Here is a 19,422-nt window from a genome sequence, read left to right as displayed (position 1 = left end):
ACAAAGACAAGTTCCTTTGTTATTTTTTACTTCACTGACACTGCTTGAACAACATTATGATGAATATCTAATAAAGTGGCCATAGCAATAAGGTTTGTGGCTCATTCCTGATTTCTGAAGACATCATTTCCAGATCCATCACACTTAAGGAGCACTGATTAATCTACCTTTTTTCTCCCCCTATTCATTTACTTGTGTTACACAGCATTTCCTGGCCACCACAAAAATACTGCAGATGCTTACAGTTAGGGGTTATTATGCAGAACCCCCATGGAACCATATCTATTTTTTTTGCCATTATAAGAACCAATAATAGAAAATTTCATAATGTTCATGATTCTAGCTCTTAAGAACAGTACCACTGAAAGTTTTCTGTGACAGTGCAAAATCAGCAACAGTGAACACATTAGCTATAAGGAATTAATTTGACCAATTAACAAGGTAGGAGCAAGAAACATTCTAATCAACATTACCTGTATAATTTACTTCAATGAAACTTACCTGGCCTAGCAGGAGAAACAGAAGTATAACCTTTCCTTGAACGATTCACATGTGGAGAGGACAAACGTGCCCCTTTATGAGCTGGACTTGTCACAGTCACAGGTGATCTATGTCGTCTCCTGGGAGGAGTAGCAGGAGATGGGGAAGATCGTCGAGGTTTGCGGGGAGGACTGGGTGATATACGTTTTGTCTTCTTTGGAGGTGACCTTGATCTGGAAGAGGAAGAGGAACTACTGCCCGAGGAAGAAACTGAGGGAGATCGACGCCTATGGGAATCAAGTTGAAATACACTGTAAAATTGTATTTTAAATGCCACTCTCTACCCACTCCATTACTGAAAAGCAGCAAGATATCAAATTAATTCCCATAGCTGTTTAGAAATAAAATAAATGGATCAATGAAATCATGAAAAATTTACACAAAATATCAAAATAAAATGGAAGGTTATTAGCTAAGATATGAAGATTGAGATTATTTATGTGAATAACATGAACTCAAAGGCATTCCTTAAGGAAAAAAAATACTGCCGAGATTTCCTTTTCTTTAGAAGTTCAAGGTCCTACAGTAATGTGTCTTTAAAAACACTGAATGAACTTCAAGCTTCAAAGTATTTGTGCCAAACCTTTCCAAAACATTCAGATTTCTTAAGGATCTGACATTTTTCCATATAGTTTTTGGCTGCAAGGTGCAAAGCCTCAGCTAATCAATTATATTTCTTCTGCAAAGCAACACTGCACCAATCCCATATTTCACATACAGTGAATTGAAAGCTGAGTCTATTTTGATTTTGTTCTAGCACTGGTCACTCAGAAATCAAGCCCATAAGTAGAAAAATAAGTGTATGGCTACTTCAGCATAAGTTGAAAGTGGTTTGCGGAATTTTAATTCCAAAAAGTATATTATACACTGAAGTTTTTTTATGATGAAATAATTTTGTATTTTAGAATCAGGATAATGAAAACTAAGATTGATTTAGGAACTGTGAATGTGACAAAGAAGATCAAATATGCAAACTTTTACACATATCATTTATAGGCTATTTTTAAACTAAACTGGTGACTTTACCGGGAAGGGCCTCAGAATAGTTAATAAGTCTCTACTCAAGTTTTGGGGCCAGAATTTTGTGATTCTGTTCTTGCATCTATATTCTGTGCTCTTAGATATATGTATTTGGATTGGACTGATTTCCTTTCTATCAGTTATTATAGATAAGCCCTGCATGGATGTCTCCTGCTTTGTTATTGTGCATTTCAAAATGACAATTTTTTGCAATTTTGTCAACAGGACAGTACTTAAATGGGAAAGCCGCAAATGTGTTGTTCATCAAGATGTAATCTTCACCCCCAGGTAGTAATAAAGATTTATTTTTAAAATTAAAATGTTTAGTTTTCCAGTTAATACAATTAATGCAATTTGCTTAATGAAATATTGATCTGATAAAGTAGCTAAAACACAAGGAAAATAATATTACTTCCAAAAGTATTAAATCTATAACTTGATATTCATCTTCCAAAAGCAAAAATCAAGATGCCAGAACTCTCTGTCAGGCAGCATCTATCACATTGCCTCCACAGATACTGTCTGACTTGCAGAATTCCCAGTAGCATATTTTTATTGCTCCAGATCAAAGCATCTACAGTCTCCTTTCTCTCAAACCATCTTCAATACATAGACTTGATAGGCAAACAAACATCAAGAGCTATCTTCTCTGAACTAGGAATAATTATAGGGTGAAAATCTTGCTGCTTGCTGGAGTTCTGTTCCAATTGAACTACTGGCATTCAGCCCTTTATACACCAGACTTCCATACAAACACATAGGAACATTCAAGTCTGAGGAATAAATGACCCCATTATTTGGGATTCTCAGCATTGTTTGGAAACACCACTCAAATCCAACCCAAGCTTAGACCTGGCATAAAATCCCAATGAGGCTGAACATTAGGAAACTATGGAGAAGGGTACATCATTTTTAATTTGTTTAGATTTAGCTTATTACTTCCGTTTATATTTTAAATAATTAAAAACTTCTAATCCTTCGCAGCTTTAAATGAAAGCTACCTTGAGCCTGAAGCATCACCTTTCAAACACAGATAACAAGCAACGAGTCATTGCTATCTATCTCAAGGGAGCAGAACACCAACGGGTTCTGCTCTTCCATCCAGCCGCAGAAGCAAATGTATGGATTACCAGTGGAGCCAGATCCTGTCCATTATTTATAATTTTCAGAAAAACCAACAGATATACCTTCTAATAGGTGATCGACTTCTTCTGTGTCTGGGTGGTGGAGGTGGGGGCAACCGTCTTGGTGGACTCCTCCTTCGAGGCAGAGACCTGCGCCTTGGACTAGACCGCCTTCGAGGTGAATAGGACCTGAAATTACAAAATCTTGATAGCAACTGGAGAAGATGGAAAGCAGTTTTAAAGATTAACAATGCTGGATAAAATAAAATAATTCACCTTGACCGGGACCGAGGGCGCCTCCTTGGCCGTGAATGAGAACGTGAACGGGACCGAGACTTTGATTTTGACCGTGAACGTGAGCGATGGCGATTTTTTTCTTTTCTTTCCTTCTCTTTTTTAATAGGCTGTTCTAATAAAGTCTCTTTAACATCTGGTGTTGAGGGTTTGATTTCCTTCAGAATATCACTATAAATAAACAGAAAATTACGTTAGATTTTTCTCTGAATTTAGGGATTGCAAATAATGACACAATGTATAAACAGAAACGTGTCTCAATAATTTTCACTGCGTTCAATAGGAAAAGCAACTGAAGAGCCACAATTTCATGAAACGCAACATAATGCAAACACATCCACTTGAAGCATCTACATCTTAAATTAAAATATTAGATACGTGGGTTATGATGAAAGAAAAAATGGCAGCAGTCACTTAGCACTTTAATGCTAGGGTGTTTAACAGGTCCATCAAAAATCAAACTTACAAACCTTAGGGAAAACAGTGAAACAAAGCGCCTAAATTTACAAAATGCTATCCACAAGTAAACACAATAATAGCCTGCTCTTGATCTAGTCCAGTGTGAATGCCTCACAGGCCCTATCTCTCTTCCTTACTGAGAGCAAACAGCTACTTTTTATAATACACTAGGACATACCATCTTTAATTACCAATAAAATTAATGTAAGACTACACCTGAATTAGAACATGACGCACAACGTAATCACAATCATACTATATTGATATTCTGTTTTTTGCTTGTTTTTTTTGCACGTGGGGGGGGTGATGTTTTTCTTTAAATGAGCTCCATCGTTTTCTTTGTTTTGTGGTTGTCTGTGGGGAAGATGAATCTCAGGTTTGTATACTGCATATATACTTTGATAATAAATGTACTTTGAAATACAGAACTTCACAAATAGTATGTCTATTATTAGTTGATCCAGATGCAAACTGGCATGGGAACTAAGACATTAAATTTATGGCTGAGAGTTGAGTGGGAGGTAGCAATTTAATTTACAGGGCAAAGCACTACCAGACACTTCAACAGTGTTGAGATGTGCTCCATTAATCTTCGTTGGCATTAGTTGGTGAACTAAATAACCGGAACAGATAGGGTTTTAAACTAATTCAAAGATTCAAAAAAGAATAAATTCCAAAACGAATGTCAACTCTGTGTGGGTTAAAGTAGCATGGCTAAATTTCAGATTTAAACCTTTGTACAAGGTGACATGAACAATGCAAGTTAAACTGGAAGAATTTCAGTTAAATGTGCAAAACATACCCAATGAAACAGATGAGGTTAATAGCATGAGTTTTGACCTAAACAGAGAATTGACAACAGTACTCGAATAAACTATGAGTAGTTATCAAGGTAGATTCATGGAAGTCAAGGGAAAATAGCAAACAGGATTTTTAAAAAATGGCTTCATAGCAAAAACCAATGATCTTAAGGTACCCAAAAGGTTGTTTGTAGTGATGTTCCGTAAGACCAAGACCTGGGATGTTTGCATCACATCACATGCTGGATGATTTGATTTTAGGCTTGAATTTAATGGCTATTTCTGAAAACTTTACTCATACCATATCTCAGTGTAAACAAAGTATTGTATCCCCTTCAATAAGGGAAGCCTTAAATAAAAAGTAGCTAACCTTGTTGAAGTTGCTTCCGGTGCAGGAGATTCTTTTCTTTCTTTAAGTGAGAGATCTGGCTCAGGTGATAGCTGCTCTGGCTTCTTGGCTGTAGTTAGTGGCGAAGCACTTCTACTCCCACTTCTAGTCCTGCGACGAGGAGACCTAGAAGGAGAACGTTTTCTCTCCCTTCTTGCTGGTGATCGCCTCCTAGGTGATGGAGATCTTGACTTACGTCTGTAAGAGTTAACATAAGTTTATAAGTACTGTGTTCAATTCCAGTCACCTCATTATAGGAAGGATGTGCAAGCTTTAAAGAGAGCTTTAAAGTGCAGAGATCTACCAGGATGAGAGATAGAGCTTTGTAACAAAGGAGGATAGTAGGTAACTTTATAGCGGTTGTGTAAGATCATGAAAGACACAAATAGTGGACAGTCGCAATACCAGAAACCATCAATATGAGTGGAGAAAGATAAGAGAGAAGCCAGAAGTATTTTGCTATATATAGAGGTAGGTGCCTGGGATGCACTTGCAGGGTTGGTGGTAGAGGCTGATACAGTAGGGATATCAAAGAGATTCTTAGGTTGACACAAGTATAGGAAAATTGGAGGATTATGGGCTTTGTCAGAGGGAAAGGTTAAATTGATTGTGGTCAGCACAACATCATGTGGGTTAAAGGGCATTTACTACTCGATGCTCTGTGTTCTATAGTTTTAGGACCAGCAATATTTGCCCCATGAACAACTGCTGACATACTTCTGATGATGAAAACTCAGTAACTGTTGTGCCCACCCATTCTAAAATAAATATATCAGGGAAAAACGTCACACTGGATAAAAAAAATTGCTACACCATCTGAAAAGTTAATGTATAAATGATTTTCAATTCACTAGTTAATGATTCAATCATTTTCATGATTCTTTTAAGTCATCAGCAAGTCTGAACACTCACACTAAAACTGCTGGCAATAATTTAAGATCTCTTGAAAACAGAAAAGCAATATATACAGTTTTCAGGAAGGAACTTCAGAGTCCAAATACTATAATACTGAAGTAATTTGGCACTGACACAAGGATTTCATGAATGAGCCTTTTAAAAAGTGCTGACTACATTTAACATGCTCAATGCGGAAATACCATAAAGCCAGTTGCTGCAAACCCTTAGTTTTTATTTTTATAAAAAGCACGCTGGAAATGCTCAACGTAACAGGATACATCAATACTGAAAAAGAATGATGGCTGGCTGTTCAAAATTACAGGAAACACTATAAACATCCAGCATATGTCGAAAAGACAGAGGTCAGAATTTGGTTCTGCCAAAGGACATGAAATATTAACTCTGTTTCTCTTTCTACAGATGCTACCTAACCTGTTAAGTATTCTAAAATTTACCAGTTTTATATTTCAGATTTCTAGCTTCCATACTCTCATTAAAATTTCTCTTAAGGTGATAGCCCAGGTTATGGCACAGTCAAAACTCAAAATGAGTGAGCAACACTTGAAAAAGGAATTTTAAAAGGACTAGGATTGAAAAGAGGAATAAACACACCCAATTTTTATCTACTGACTTGTCTGCAGACTCAATGTCAGCCACAATCTCCATCTTAATTTTATTTGAACAAATTTAAAAATATGTACACAGAAGAGGACAGTCATTTTTTATATATTAGGATGCTTAGCTTTCAAAGTGCTTGTATCAGATTACTTACTGACTACTGGGCACCGTGACAATAAGAAATGCCTCAATTAACATAGCTGAACCTTATGATTCAAAACAAATGTTTCTAAGTATTTAATTAAAATAACTTGTTAACTAATATTACTTCCTTTCAGTGCTGAAGTGTTTTGAAATATCTATCAATGTATGTTGAACATTATATGACATATTTAAATGTGTACAGGATGCAAATGAAAGGCCTTAGAGGCAACCGTAAATCATGTGAATTCTGTGCCCTTATTCTATGCGAATAATGAGGACTTAGTATGGATACAAGGTAAAGACAGAGAATGCCTTCCAAAAATATTAAAGTGCAAGACAGGAAGTTTAATCATAGGAGAGAATCATATTAGCCAGAAGAAATACGAAGAGCTAAATAAAAGAGTTACCAAAAATTTTACATTTTTGAAAACGTTAAGCTATTTCCCAAAATTGTTAAAATCTGCAAGATTTTTGCAGTATTTTCAAATAAAATTGTATGTTTCTAGAAGAGCCAGCAACATATATTTACAACCTAAATTTGGAATTTCTTAATACACACTATACAGTACATAAATTAAGTAGCCTTCTTATATTTGGATACATAAACATTATCAGCTTTGGGATGGTAATAAGATAGGGAGAATACATCATATAAATGCAAATATTTAGCATGGTATAAACACTACAAAAACTGAAAACAGCAGCTGACACTGTGCAAAGCTGCCTACACATCACGTCTTCGGCAAAACATGAATTTATCAAAAACTGTAAGCACTACACTAAAATGTAACCAAATATGTACTGATTCTTAATAACCTCTTTGGACTTCTGGAGCGGTCCCTCTTTTCTCTGTTTTCTTTGTCTTCTTTATCCTTTTTATCCTTTTCTTCATCTTGCTTCTTCAGGGTAGCCAACTTCTCCTGTTCAATCTGCAACAATTAATTTGTACAGTTATAAAACAGCAACATTGTTTCCATAACAAATATTTCACAATTCAATTTCATCTATGGCCAAGAATTCCTAAAATTAAAGAAAGATAATTCCCATTTACTGAACATTTAACACTGTAAATGACTGAACATTCTGGATGCAATCTTGGATTGCATGAAAATATGACCCAAATTCCTCACACTTTTCTCCTCGCCCCCACTACTCAAAATCCAAAATGTCATGAGCAATCAAGGTCATAAAAATTAAAGTACACAATGTGCTGTTGATATAAAAAATTAAAACCCAACCCAAATGTGTCTCACTTGCAACCATCATACATCGTTCACTACCCAACACATGTCTAGCTCAGGTTGGACACCAAACAACCTATAATTACAGGGCCCATAAGAAGCCCAACGATGCTGACTACTAGAATTATCGCACCAAGCTATAGTTCATTTCGACGAGTTTAGTCGACTATTGATTTATCAGCATGGATCAGCTTCACCGTTCAAAGTAAATTTATTATTTAAGTACATGTTACCATATACAGTTTGCAAACCCTTTAGAATTTTCTCTATTTCTGCATAAATATGACCTACAATGTAACAGATCTTCATGCAAGTCCTAAAACTAGATAAAAAGAACCCAATTAAATAAATAACATAAAACATATTTGTTCATTTATTTATTGAGAAAAATGACCCAATATTTTACATGCATTTGTTGGAAAAAGTATATGAACCAGGACGGCTTGCCATCATTGATGGAATTATGCATTCTGATTTGTACTAGCAAATTCTATCAGTTCATTCAAAGGGGTAATTAAAGTGAATTTTCAATCAACAAGATGACAACCAGGTGACAGTGTGCGAGGCTCTGCCCGATTTAAGTAGCAGCAACCTGGGTCTTCACTATCAAAGTTTCATCTTCACCACACAGATTTTTGGAAGTATGCCTTGCCTTGATCAAAGAGATTTCTGAGAATCTCAGAAAACAAGTTGCTGATGCTAACCAAGCTGGAAAAAGATACAAAACTATTTCTAAAGAGTTTGGGCTCCACCAATCCATAGGCAGGCAGATGGCATACAAATGGAGGAAATTCAACACAGTTGTTACTCACCCCAGAAGTAGTCGACAAACAAAAATCACTCCAACAGCAAGATGCAAAATATTCCAGGAGGTCACAAAGTACCCCAGGGTAACACCTAAGGAGCTACAGGCCTCTTTTGCATTGGCTAATGTTAGTGTTCATGAGTCTACCATCAAGCAAACACCAAACAACAATGGTGTGCATAGCAGGATTGCAAGGAGAAAGCCAAACTCCAAGAAGAACATCTAAAGTTTGCTAAAGACCATGTGGATAAGCCAGAAGGATAATGCAAGAATGTTCTGTGGATAAATGAGTCCAACATAGAAATTTTTGGCTTAAACGTCAAGCATTATGTTTGGCAAAAAGCAAACATTGCATTCCAGCATAAGAACCTCAACCCATCTGTGAAGCATAGTGATGGCTGTGTCATGGCTTGTGTCTGATTTCCTAGTGTAGATCAGACATTTTGCCATCATTGATAGAACTATGAATTCTAAATTGTCCCAGCAAATTCTACGGGAAAGTGTCCAGGCCGTGAACTGAAGCTCAAAAGGATATAGGTCATACAGCAAGACAATGACCCTAACCCAGGGGTGGGCAAACTTTTTGACTTGTGGGCCACAAAGGGTTCTAAAATTTGACAGGGGGGCCGGACCAGGAGCAGATGGACGGAGTGTTTTGGTAATACACCTCATAAGAGAAAATAAAATATCATGGGATATGTAGAAAACATGTGCTTTAATTTCAATTGAAAATGAACAAAAGCATGACAACAAAATATCTGTCTTTGAAGTCCCATGGTATTTAGCTATTTATTGAAATGACTTTTTAAAACACTGAAAATTAAATGAATAAAATAAAGCTTTTTTTTAATAGTAACAGTTATTATTTTAAAGCACTGAAAATTCTGTTATCCTTCAAGATATTATCATCATCACTCTCCTCCTGCCTGTCTTTATTTCAAAAACGGTAGGAGATGCAGGTCTACTTGTCCTGCTCCTTCTTATTCAATTGTCCCCTGTGCCAAAACTCAACAACGACCAGCACAAGGACAGAACAGTGACAGCGCGACAGTATGCAGAGCGCGTTATTTGATCTGGAGCGCATTTTTTATTTTGAGAACGTACGTGCACCTGCGCACTACTCATGTCCATCACTTAACAGAAATTACATGCAACATGTAAGGCTTATTGAAAAAAGTATTTTCAAATGCATTTTTTACATAACACAACGAAGAAACTTATTTTTAATTTCAGTGGGAACAGTGTTGTTGGTCTCCCTTTTTAGCCAGCGCATCAAAGTCTGGGTTTAGTTTTGTCGTGGCGATTCTCAGGATGGATCTGAGGTGTTGGTCAGTTAACTTGGATCTGTGGCTGACTTTGTTGATGTTCATGACGCTGAACGCCCGTTCACACAAATAGGTCAAGCCGAACAAAGAGTAAAGCGCAAATGTGGAGTTATATGCTGCACCTCAACAAAGGTCAATGTATATAGAGTGCGTCATCTATTGGGAAAACGCCAGAATTGCGGGGAAAAAACGTTAACAAAGTTTATTAATATAATTTCATCAAGTTCTGCGGGCCGGATTAAAAAGCTTAACGGGCCGCAGTTTGCCCATGCCTGCCCTAACCACACAGGTTAGTCTACCAAAGAATTGTTAAAGCAGAAGGAATTTCACATTTTGGAATGGCCGAGTCCAAACCCTGACCTTAAATCCTATAGAACTGTTGCAGAAGGACCTGAAGCAAGCAGTTCACGCAAAGCCCAAGACGAGATGCAGGACTAATCAATAATTACCGGAAGCATTTGGTTGAAGTTACTGTTGTACAAGGAAGGGGAGGGTCACATCAGTTACTGAAAGCAAAGGTTCACATACTTCTTCCAACAAATACGTGCAATATTGGACCATTTTTCTCAAGAAATAAATGAAAAAGTATAATGTTTTTGTGGTATTTATTTAATTGGGTTTCCTTTATCTAATTTTAGGATACACATGAAGATCTGATCACATTTTAGGTCATACTTATGCAGAAATAGAGAAAAAACTAAGAGTTCACAAACTTTCTAGCACCACTGTACTACCTTGAGATTCATTTTCTTGCAGGCATTTACAGGGAAATAAACAATAAGAATTTATGAATAAACTATTCATAAACAAAGACTAACAAATAGCCAATGGGCAAAACAAACCATGCAAATAAAAAATAATACTGAGCACAGGAGTTGCTGAGTCCTTGAATGTGAGTCTCTAAGTGAGTTTGACCACAGGACCCTTTTTCTGTGCTGTTTGACTGAACGCAAACTCTGTATAGCAGTTTATAACAAGTATCCACAGATGTCTTCCCATCTTAGTACCTAGATCAGTACCACACAGAAACTGGCCATTTGGCCTGTAACGTTGGGCCAAATCAGCTAAAAAGCAAATCAAAAACACCAAAACACAAATCCCTCTACCTACATAATGTCCATAGCCCTCCATCATTACATGTGCCAATCCAAATGTCTTGAATCCACCCCTATCATCTTCAATGCATGCCTTCTTGCTGTTAGGCATGCAGACAACTTGGGATCACTTCCCTATCCTCTTTTTTGTGTTCCCTCCTAGACTAGCAACAGAAAGCTCAATGGTTTGTATACACACCACCAGTCAATGCAACTCTAACCCACCACTAATATTCCACATTCAATAGGACTTGAAGATGGTTTATCACCACTGGGACACAAGCATCTAAGTTTACAGGTTTGATGCCCACCCCAACCCTAGGTTACGTTGTGTTACAGGTTCTTCAAATTTCAAAGTGATTGCTTATTCGTTGCTCAGAGACCCTCGCAAGTGCAGCCCTATAATGCATGATTTATTCTGACATCAACTTGATAATTCAGCCTACTCCTGATTCCAGTTAACGGACAGGATGGATGAAGCAGGTCAAGGACAAGTCAGTGCCATACCAAGTTGGGATGTATGAAACTACGATCCAGTGGGCAAAACCAGGGATCCGACGGCCAAGATGGTTCAATTTGGGTTTTGTGTTTTCAAAACCCATTTCTTTTAAAGGAACCCAAGATTTTACAATTAGCTCATCGTCGTGTGCCGTGTCGTATGATGAAGACAATCATGGTCTCTGACCATGATTGTTTTTGGTAAATTCTTACACATAAGTGGTTTGCTATTGCGTTCTTCTGGTCAGTGCCTTTACAAGGCGGGTGACCCCAGTCATTATCAGTACTTTTCCTGGTGTCAGTAGTTGCATAACCCGGACTTGTGATATGCACCAGCTACTCATATGCCATCCACTACCTGCTCCCACGGCTTCACGTGAACCTGATCTGGAGGCTAAGCAGGTGCTACACCTTGCCCAAAGGTGACCTGCAGGCTAGCAAAGGGAAGCAGGGATTTACACCTCCTTTAGTAGAAACTTATCTCCACCCCACCACAAACAAGGGAAAATCAGCAGGAGCTGGAAATCTCAGCAACACACACACACAATGCTCGAGGAACTCAGCAGGCTAGGCAGCATCTAGGAAAAGAGTACAGTTGACATTTCAGAAGGAAACCAGTCCTGCTGAAGGGTTTGGCCCGAAACATTGACTTTACTCTTGCCCTAGATGCTGCCTAGCCTGATGAGACCAAAATTAGCTATTCTTTGAAAAAAATCTGCTTATCCCAATTCAACCTCAAGTCAAGGATTAGAAAAGATTTTGAAAGCCAAAACAAGTCAGCTGGCCATACCCTAAAGCAGTAGATGTCTTCTCAAGACAAAAAACTGATACACAAACATCAATCAAGATACATCAAGAAACAAGAATTATGCTGAACTATACCCTAAGCAAGTAGAGAGCTGCGGATAATCATGAAGACTACTCAAAACTACTTTTTATCCGCAACTTGTTCCTCTCCGCTCTTTGTGCACATTGGTAGCAACCTTTCTATTTGTCTGTTTTTTACGAGGCTGAATTGCTAACTCAACACTCAACCCAGCATGGATGAAAAGTGTGCAAGGAGCCGGCCAGATTCAAACCAAGGATCCTTTGCCTTGAAATCCAGTGCAGATACCACTTCACCACCAGCCAGCTCATCCACAAATGCAAAGGACAATTCCTGTAACAAACACTCTACATAAATGATCTTGCCCTCGAACATCAATTCCATTAAATTCACAGAATACAAATACATTACCTGCCGCTGTTTGATTTCTTCTTTCTTTTGTTCCAGAAAAGCAGAAGGGATTCCTGCAATATTTTCTTGTGCACTCAACAGCAATGGCCACAACTCCCCCATGAACATTCTTGCATTCTTTCCATTCAAGAACCCGGTCAAGTTAATCTGCATCAGCTTTGCATCTGGGTTCTGCAACAGACACAAGATGAAGGCAGGGAGGTTATATGGAAAAATCCAAAAGCAATTCACCCTAATACTTTCAATCTACCTCAAAATTCTAAAGACAAAATTGACAGAGGCAATACTTTAGATAATGGTAAATTACGTTAATAGCTTTTCTATCTATGCTGTTCATCATCAATGAGAATTCCCTGAACTATCAGCCTATATATAAATCGGCTGAATATCAGCTTCATCTTAAGATTTCAATATGAACAATCCATTTTAATCCCATTTACGAGGCCAGTCTGCCTCTCACTATTTCTGACAATAGCCAATGGGCATTCTGGAGTTTTATGAATTGATACTGCACATAGGTTGCCAGAGCAACGAGGTCCAGTAAAAAAAACACACAAACGTGTCAGAACACCACAAAGTATGTACAGAGTCCTGAGGTCTTCAATTTCTTCTGGTCGACTCCTGAACCCAAAGTTCCAAGTCCCCTGTAGAGAAAGATGTTCCCTTGGGTTGCTTCCGACTCCCTACTGCAACTCAATCACCTTGAGTATAATGTTATATCATTTATCTAAATTGTAAGAGACGAACAAGCAATAATGAGTAAACAGCCACATAAAAGAAAAATGAACAGTTTATATTAAACTTTGGCTTAATCTGCTTAAATAAAACTTGCCTTCATGCTCCATGAAAGAGCTGTCCTACCTCTCCAGATCTGAGTGTTATATTATATATTAACATGCAAATTCCTGAACTAGTTACAATGTGCTAATATAATGGACTATAGAAAATATACACACTAGCATTCCACTGATTGTAATCCAAAATCTTAGCTAGCGCAATCCTAAACCATTATCTAGCACACGGCTACTAATGGTACTCTACGTGCGATTCAAACTATGAATTTTAATCTACCCTAGATAGCATTGTTTAATTGACTGTAGTTTTTGCAATAAAGATATCTAAACCCACCTAACTACTTGGTAAATACTGGCTGCAAAGGAAGCCAGACCTGCAAGTCTACCCCAGATTAAAGATATTAGATATTTTATAGAAATATTCCAGCATTACTCTTGTCCAAATCTAAACACTAGTAAACAGCATGCTGGTATATGGCATACTTTAGAAAGTTGTCAAAGAATATTTTAATATGATCCATGGTTATTTGAACCTTCCAGAAGTTTCAGAGGGCTAAAATGGAGTTGCAAGTAATGTTAAACACACAGCTACTATCAACTTTACAGACTAACACTAATCTCTAAACTATTTCCTTCCTTGCAAACTACTTTCATCCTACCGTAATGGTGCGTGGGTATGTGGGGATGAGAAAAGGGGGCAAGATGCACGCAGAATGGTGTGGGCTACAAACTTTCCAGACACCATTGTTGCCACTCGTTGGTCACTTTTAAGATGTACACTTCAAGCACAATGAAAAGGACAATTTTACTTTACTTTTCCCTCAAGATGAACGTCTTGCTTTCACGTAACATTCTGCCTAGCAATATAGATGCTCTTTTGTTGTACATCAAATGGAAAAAAACCTGAACAATTCTACTTGGACAAACTAGATCAGACACATTTAAATGTTGAGGATACATTGCAGTCATGTGAAAATAGATTCTCAGGGCTATACAAATTCCATATATAGCACTTGTAGTTCAACATCAAACATGGCTTTCCTTCTATATAACTTCTAAGCATTTTCCCCCGAAATGAAAGACAGTCTCATTATCCCTTGGTTGCAGTGGCGAGTTGAAGTTTTGAGTAGTTTCTTTTAATAAAACAATGAGCCCTTCAAAAATATTCCAACATCTTGAGTTTTAGTTGAAAGTTTCAAGAAAACAACAATTGTTTTTGGACATTGGTCATTAATACGCCTAAAGCTTCACTATTAAGCCATATCCAATATTCAGATTACAAAAACAATTTTTATCTGTAATGGCACATTTTTCCTCATCTAATCTGGCTACTGTTTTGCTTTCCACTTGTTACTTCTGAGCAGTGTAAAGTTTTGTCCGAGTGCTCTTCATTGAATGGCATGAGGATTTTCGTCTGGTCACTTTACACAACTCACCTCCAAACACACACTGCATCATCAAGGGAGGAGGGTCAGAGCGACATTGGAATTCACTTTGCTGTGACCTAACAAGGTGATGGTGCTATACTTCAGACGGAATAACATCCATTTTGGTTCAGGCCTTTTAAATCATAAATCACACGATCATTAGAAAAATGCTGTCAAAGGCGCTTATTATACAATAAAACAAGTAAGAATACATACAAGATGGATTTTCTTTTTGTTACCTGAGGGCTAACTGATGGGTCATTCAATATCTTCAACTGTTTCACAAAAGTATATTAAGCACTCAATAAGAGCACTCAACTTTGTATATGCAAATTGATTCAGCATTCAAAACAAAATTCTTCAACATTCAATTTTTACCTTGAATTCAGAGGGGAAAAACATAACAGTACCAACCTAAACTAGTTGAATATAGCTTCTAAATTCTGGAGACTACTTAGCCAGTTGCCCTGACAATCAAATTCCATTTTAGAATCCAAATTGATTTCCAAATAGACATGAACCTCAATGTACCCTTGTGAAAATAGCTAAAAGTGCTGAATGGCCCACAAAGAATCCTGCCACATTTATAGCTATCCTTGCAGCTTTTTAAACCACTTTTTTTTTTACTGTCAATATTAACTGTGCAGAAAATAAGCAGACCTGACAGTTTTACAAAATTTTGTTTCACCGTAAGTCCAGGTGAAAAACCACATCACAATAACTTTTTAAAATACTCTTTCATGTTTCCAATTATTACCTTCTCTTCAAGATGGTTGAAGATAAACTCAATGACAACATCATCTTCAAACCCAAGCATTTCGGTCACTCTCTGTGTAATCCATGGCTTGATAACCTCCAAGTTCACTTTATTCATATCCACCTGAAATCAGTTGGTTTTAAAAGATTTAATATTATACCTCAACACCAAATGCAAGTAATTATGTTAATAGCCATAAAACAGTTGATCACATGCACAAAATGATACAAAGCCAAGTAGGGTTGTAATGACTTGCAAACCTAGTTTAACTTTGATACAAGAGAAAATGTGCAGATGCTACAAATCCAAGCAACACACTAAAAATGCTGGAGTAAATCAGCAGGTCAGGCAGCATCTATGAATAAGAGTACAGTTGACCTCTTGGTCCAAAACGTCAACTGTACTCTTTTCCAGAGGTGTTGCCTAGCCTGCTGAGCTCCTCCAGCATTTTGTGTGTTGCTTAAAAATGAATATATGGAATTTGAGACAATATACTTCTACAAACACAGAACTTGCTGGGAGACAGAAAACAGGACATGACCACCCTGAAATTGGAAGTATGGAGTCTTACTTTTTTTTTAAACTTAGATAAATTGATTTCTCTTCCTTTGTCCAAGTTTAGTAATGTCAGAAAGTGGTACAGCAAACAGTTTCACAAAGTTAAATGGTATAGTAAATAGTTTTAACAGCTGAAAATTCTGGGTGAAGATTCAAATAATAAACAAATGGGTAAAACTGTGGAAAATAGAACTCAAATCAAAAGTGCAAAGATATTCACTTCTTGAACATGGGAACAAGAGTAGACCACCTGACCTCTCATACTCGTTCTAGTGTTCGAAAAGCAATCATGATTGGCCTGTAATTAAAGTCTCCTTTGCCACGTATCCCTTGATATCCACGATTGAATTTGATAACTCGCTATGCTCTAAAGCACACCTGCAAAACTGTTCCAAACTTCTCCCATTCTTTCCTTCCCAAATACCTCCCTGTTGTTTCACACATTACCAATTTCAATGATTTACTATAGATATTCTGCATCATCTCACCGAAGTAAAGGGAAAAAAATCATATAGAGTTCACTGTTAGATGAGCATTCATGCACCATTCCATTCTTATAACTGTCTATACTTGATAATTTTACTGGGACACTATGTTACACAGCAAACTATCTTGAACATACAAATTTGCTGCCATTATGTCATATTATTCTACTTATTCAACTCTTTTAGAGGTTAACCCCAATATTAAAGCCATTCAACTAGTATACAAGTTGAATTTCTTTTTATATTTTCTGTCATTTTGTATATACTTCTGGGAGACCCAAGTAGAACACTAAAAATTAAATCTTTTTCTATCCCAATTAAAAATTTATGGTCTTCACTACCTATCTTTGCTACAGTTATCATCTGTCATTTCAAAACAAAAACGTAGCATCACATCCTGATAGATTTAAGTTCTTAATTGATTAAGTAGTTACTAATAGGCTGAAAATTTTATCTAGCTTATCACCATAATGGTTTTTCATATTGCATGCTTAACATCCAATTATACACGAATACAAACAGCCTCCATCTTAGGCAAATGATAAAATTATGACCATTAAAGAACAGCATCACTGTTATTCTTTAGGCTACTCTTCCAACACCTGTTTCATCAGTTCCATCACTGCCTCAAACATAGCTTCCCCCTTGCCTATGTCACCTTCAGACCAACTCCCAATACTGACTTGACCAGACTCCCACTCCACATGAATTTGAGCTCATTCAATCACTGCTGCCAGCGACACCTTGAATTCAGTTGCATAATTTACAAAGTATTGCCCTTAATTTCTAATCTTTCTATAGCTTTGCTAAACTCAAAGTCCCAGTACCGTTTCAACTCGGGTGCTTTTTGCATTCTTGATTTTAATCATCTCACCTCTTGAGGTCATCATCACACATCAGATACATATCATCAAAACTTACCTTTATCCAGGTCTTACCATCTGTTCAAATAATGTCACAAAGAGATACATTTTATGTGATGGTGATCTAATGAAGTGTTTTGAAATGTTTTACCATTACCAAATACTCCATTAAGGAAAACTGTTATTGAATAAGCTTGGAACACAATACCTTTTTCTCAAGACATTCAGCAAATTTCAACTGTTTTAGAAGTTTCTTCTGCTTGTTGCTGAAACGGTTGTCTTGTTCTGCACTGGTTCCCTGTAAAACAGAAAATAAAGAGCCTTGTAGATAATTTGTTTTAAAAGTTGGATTATATCTCAATTCCTCTATTTCTTATTTCACTAATTCCAGACTTGCCTAGAAATTCTAAGTTCAATCTCAGTGAAAATTCAAACCTCTGGAATGACAGAAGTCGCACTGAACCTTTCATACCACTTTCAGGATACTTCAGTGTTACAGCCAATTAAATATAAGTGTTGTCACAGCTACACAGCAATCACAATAAATAAGCATGCAAGAAACTACAAGCAGCATTTAGATAATGATTAAATAAATGTTAAATGAAAGAATTGGCCAAGATATAGGTGGTATCTTGTTTTTCAAAACAGCACCACAGCATCAGCAACATCCAGCTAAGTATATAAAACATTAATTTAATGTTTAATGGCAAAAGATAGTACCCATCAGTAATGCAGCTCTTCCTCAGTACTGCAACGAAGTGTCAGCTGACAATTATCTTTAATGCACTTATCTTTAGACAGAGATTTATATCAATAAATCCAACAATTCAACTTTTAATATGAGAAATGTAAATTCCTCTTTGGATGGAGAGCTCAACAAAATAGGTAAACAACAAATTCAATTGATAAAATCAATTAAAAACTTTGAACCCCAATTTACTGTAGTATTGTGCCAAATGTTTTAGGCACCCTACATTATCCATATAAATTTTGTTTTTTTTTTGTCTTCTATATTTAGTGTGTCAGTAGAAAAGAGCAAATTTTAGATTTCCAAACATTAATTTACCAAAAACAATTAAGTGTTAGAGGCATTTGCATACAGTCGGCCCTCCATATCCGTGGATTCCGCATGCACAGATTCAACCAACAGCGGATTAGGAAAACCCAGTTCTCTTTCAAGCACTTGTTGTTTGAGCACGTACAGACATTTTTCTTGTCATTATTCCCTAAACAATGCAGTATAACTATTACTTCCATAGCATTTACAATTGTATTAGGTATTGTAAGTAATCTAGAGATGATTTAAAGCATACAGGAGGATGTGCATAGGTTACCATGGGTTGAGATTGATAAAAAACCAGAAGTTCTCTTACTAAGTAAGTCGGAACAGGTACATCTGGTATTATTTAGCGTCAGTTAGTCAAACGTTTGTCTTAGTATATATTTTACATTTCTATGCACAAAAAACACTTAAGAAATGTACATATTTCAATAATTAAACCACTGCGTTGCTTAGTAATAATTGTAGCTTTCATCGGGGCAGGGCTTTGCTCACTTTATCCTTTAAAATTGTTCCGATCGTTGACCGACTGTAGCCTAACGCTTTCCCAATGACGCTTTCCCAATCACCTCTTTCCAATCACTATTATTTCTACATTATTTTCAATCAAGATTGATTATTTTCGTGAACAAAAACACTGTGGATTCAGGGCACCACCTGATCCTAAAGTCCACCACACTGAGACAGGTTAAATAAGGGACTTGAACATCCTCCTTTTTTGGTATCCGCAGGGGTAGTCCGATTATATTTCATTAAAGAGAGCAACTTATTAAATAACAGACCACTTTCCAAATAAAAACTTGATTACTTTGGAGATTTATTGCCCAGCACATGATTAAACAAAGATAACAGGATGCTAATAATTAATGACATAATGAATTGAATGAAATAAATTGATTAACTGAAACACGAACAGGTGTAGGAGGAATTAAACTTGGTGAAGGACAACCAAATTAAAAGATGAGGATGTTGCCGATGTGACAAGTTTAGCCTT

At 36.8% G+C, this 19,422-nt stretch overlaps 1 protein-coding gene across 5 annotated transcripts in view; it reads right to left on the bottom strand.

Annotated features, from left to right (window-relative positions):
• srrm1 (serine/arginine repetitive matrix 1) overlaps positions 1 to 19,422 on the bottom strand; it is a 45,226-nt gene that overhangs the window by 14,770 nt on the left and 11,034 nt on the right. For 3 of the 5 annotated variants that reach the window (XM_059954530.1, XM_059954532.1, XM_059954531.1), the window contains exons 2-9: positions 17,577 to 17,666; positions 15,463 to 15,585; positions 12,485 to 12,655; positions 7,101 to 7,213; positions 4,608 to 4,823; positions 2,961 to 3,149; positions 2,748 to 2,873; positions 502 to 767 (exon numbers count right to left, since the gene is read on the bottom strand). In XM_059954530.1, the coding sequence (XP_059810513.1) occupies positions 502 to 767; positions 2,748 to 2,873; positions 2,961 to 3,149; positions 4,608 to 4,823; positions 7,101 to 7,213; positions 12,485 to 12,655; positions 15,463 to 15,585; positions 17,577 to 17,666 (1,294 nt within the window). Of the gene's footprint in view, positions 1 to 501; positions 768 to 2,747; positions 2,874 to 2,960; positions 3,150 to 4,607; positions 4,824 to 7,100; positions 7,214 to 12,484; positions 12,656 to 13,069; positions 15,432 to 15,462; positions 15,586 to 17,576; positions 17,667 to 19,422 lie in introns of those variants that run through there. The other 2 variants (XM_059954534.1, XM_059954535.1) reach the window with 2 other exon arrangements.

The sequence above is a fragment of the Hypanus sabinus genome, chromosome 30, assembly GCF_030144855.1.
Source record: "Hypanus sabinus isolate sHypSab1 chromosome 30, sHypSab1.hap1, whole genome shotgun sequence".
Taxonomy (NCBI): Eukaryota; Metazoa; Chordata; class Chondrichthyes; order Myliobatiformes; family Dasyatidae; genus Hypanus; species Hypanus sabinus.
Note: the sequence above shows the minus strand (reverse complement) of the source record. Positions and strands in the feature narration are given on the sequence as shown.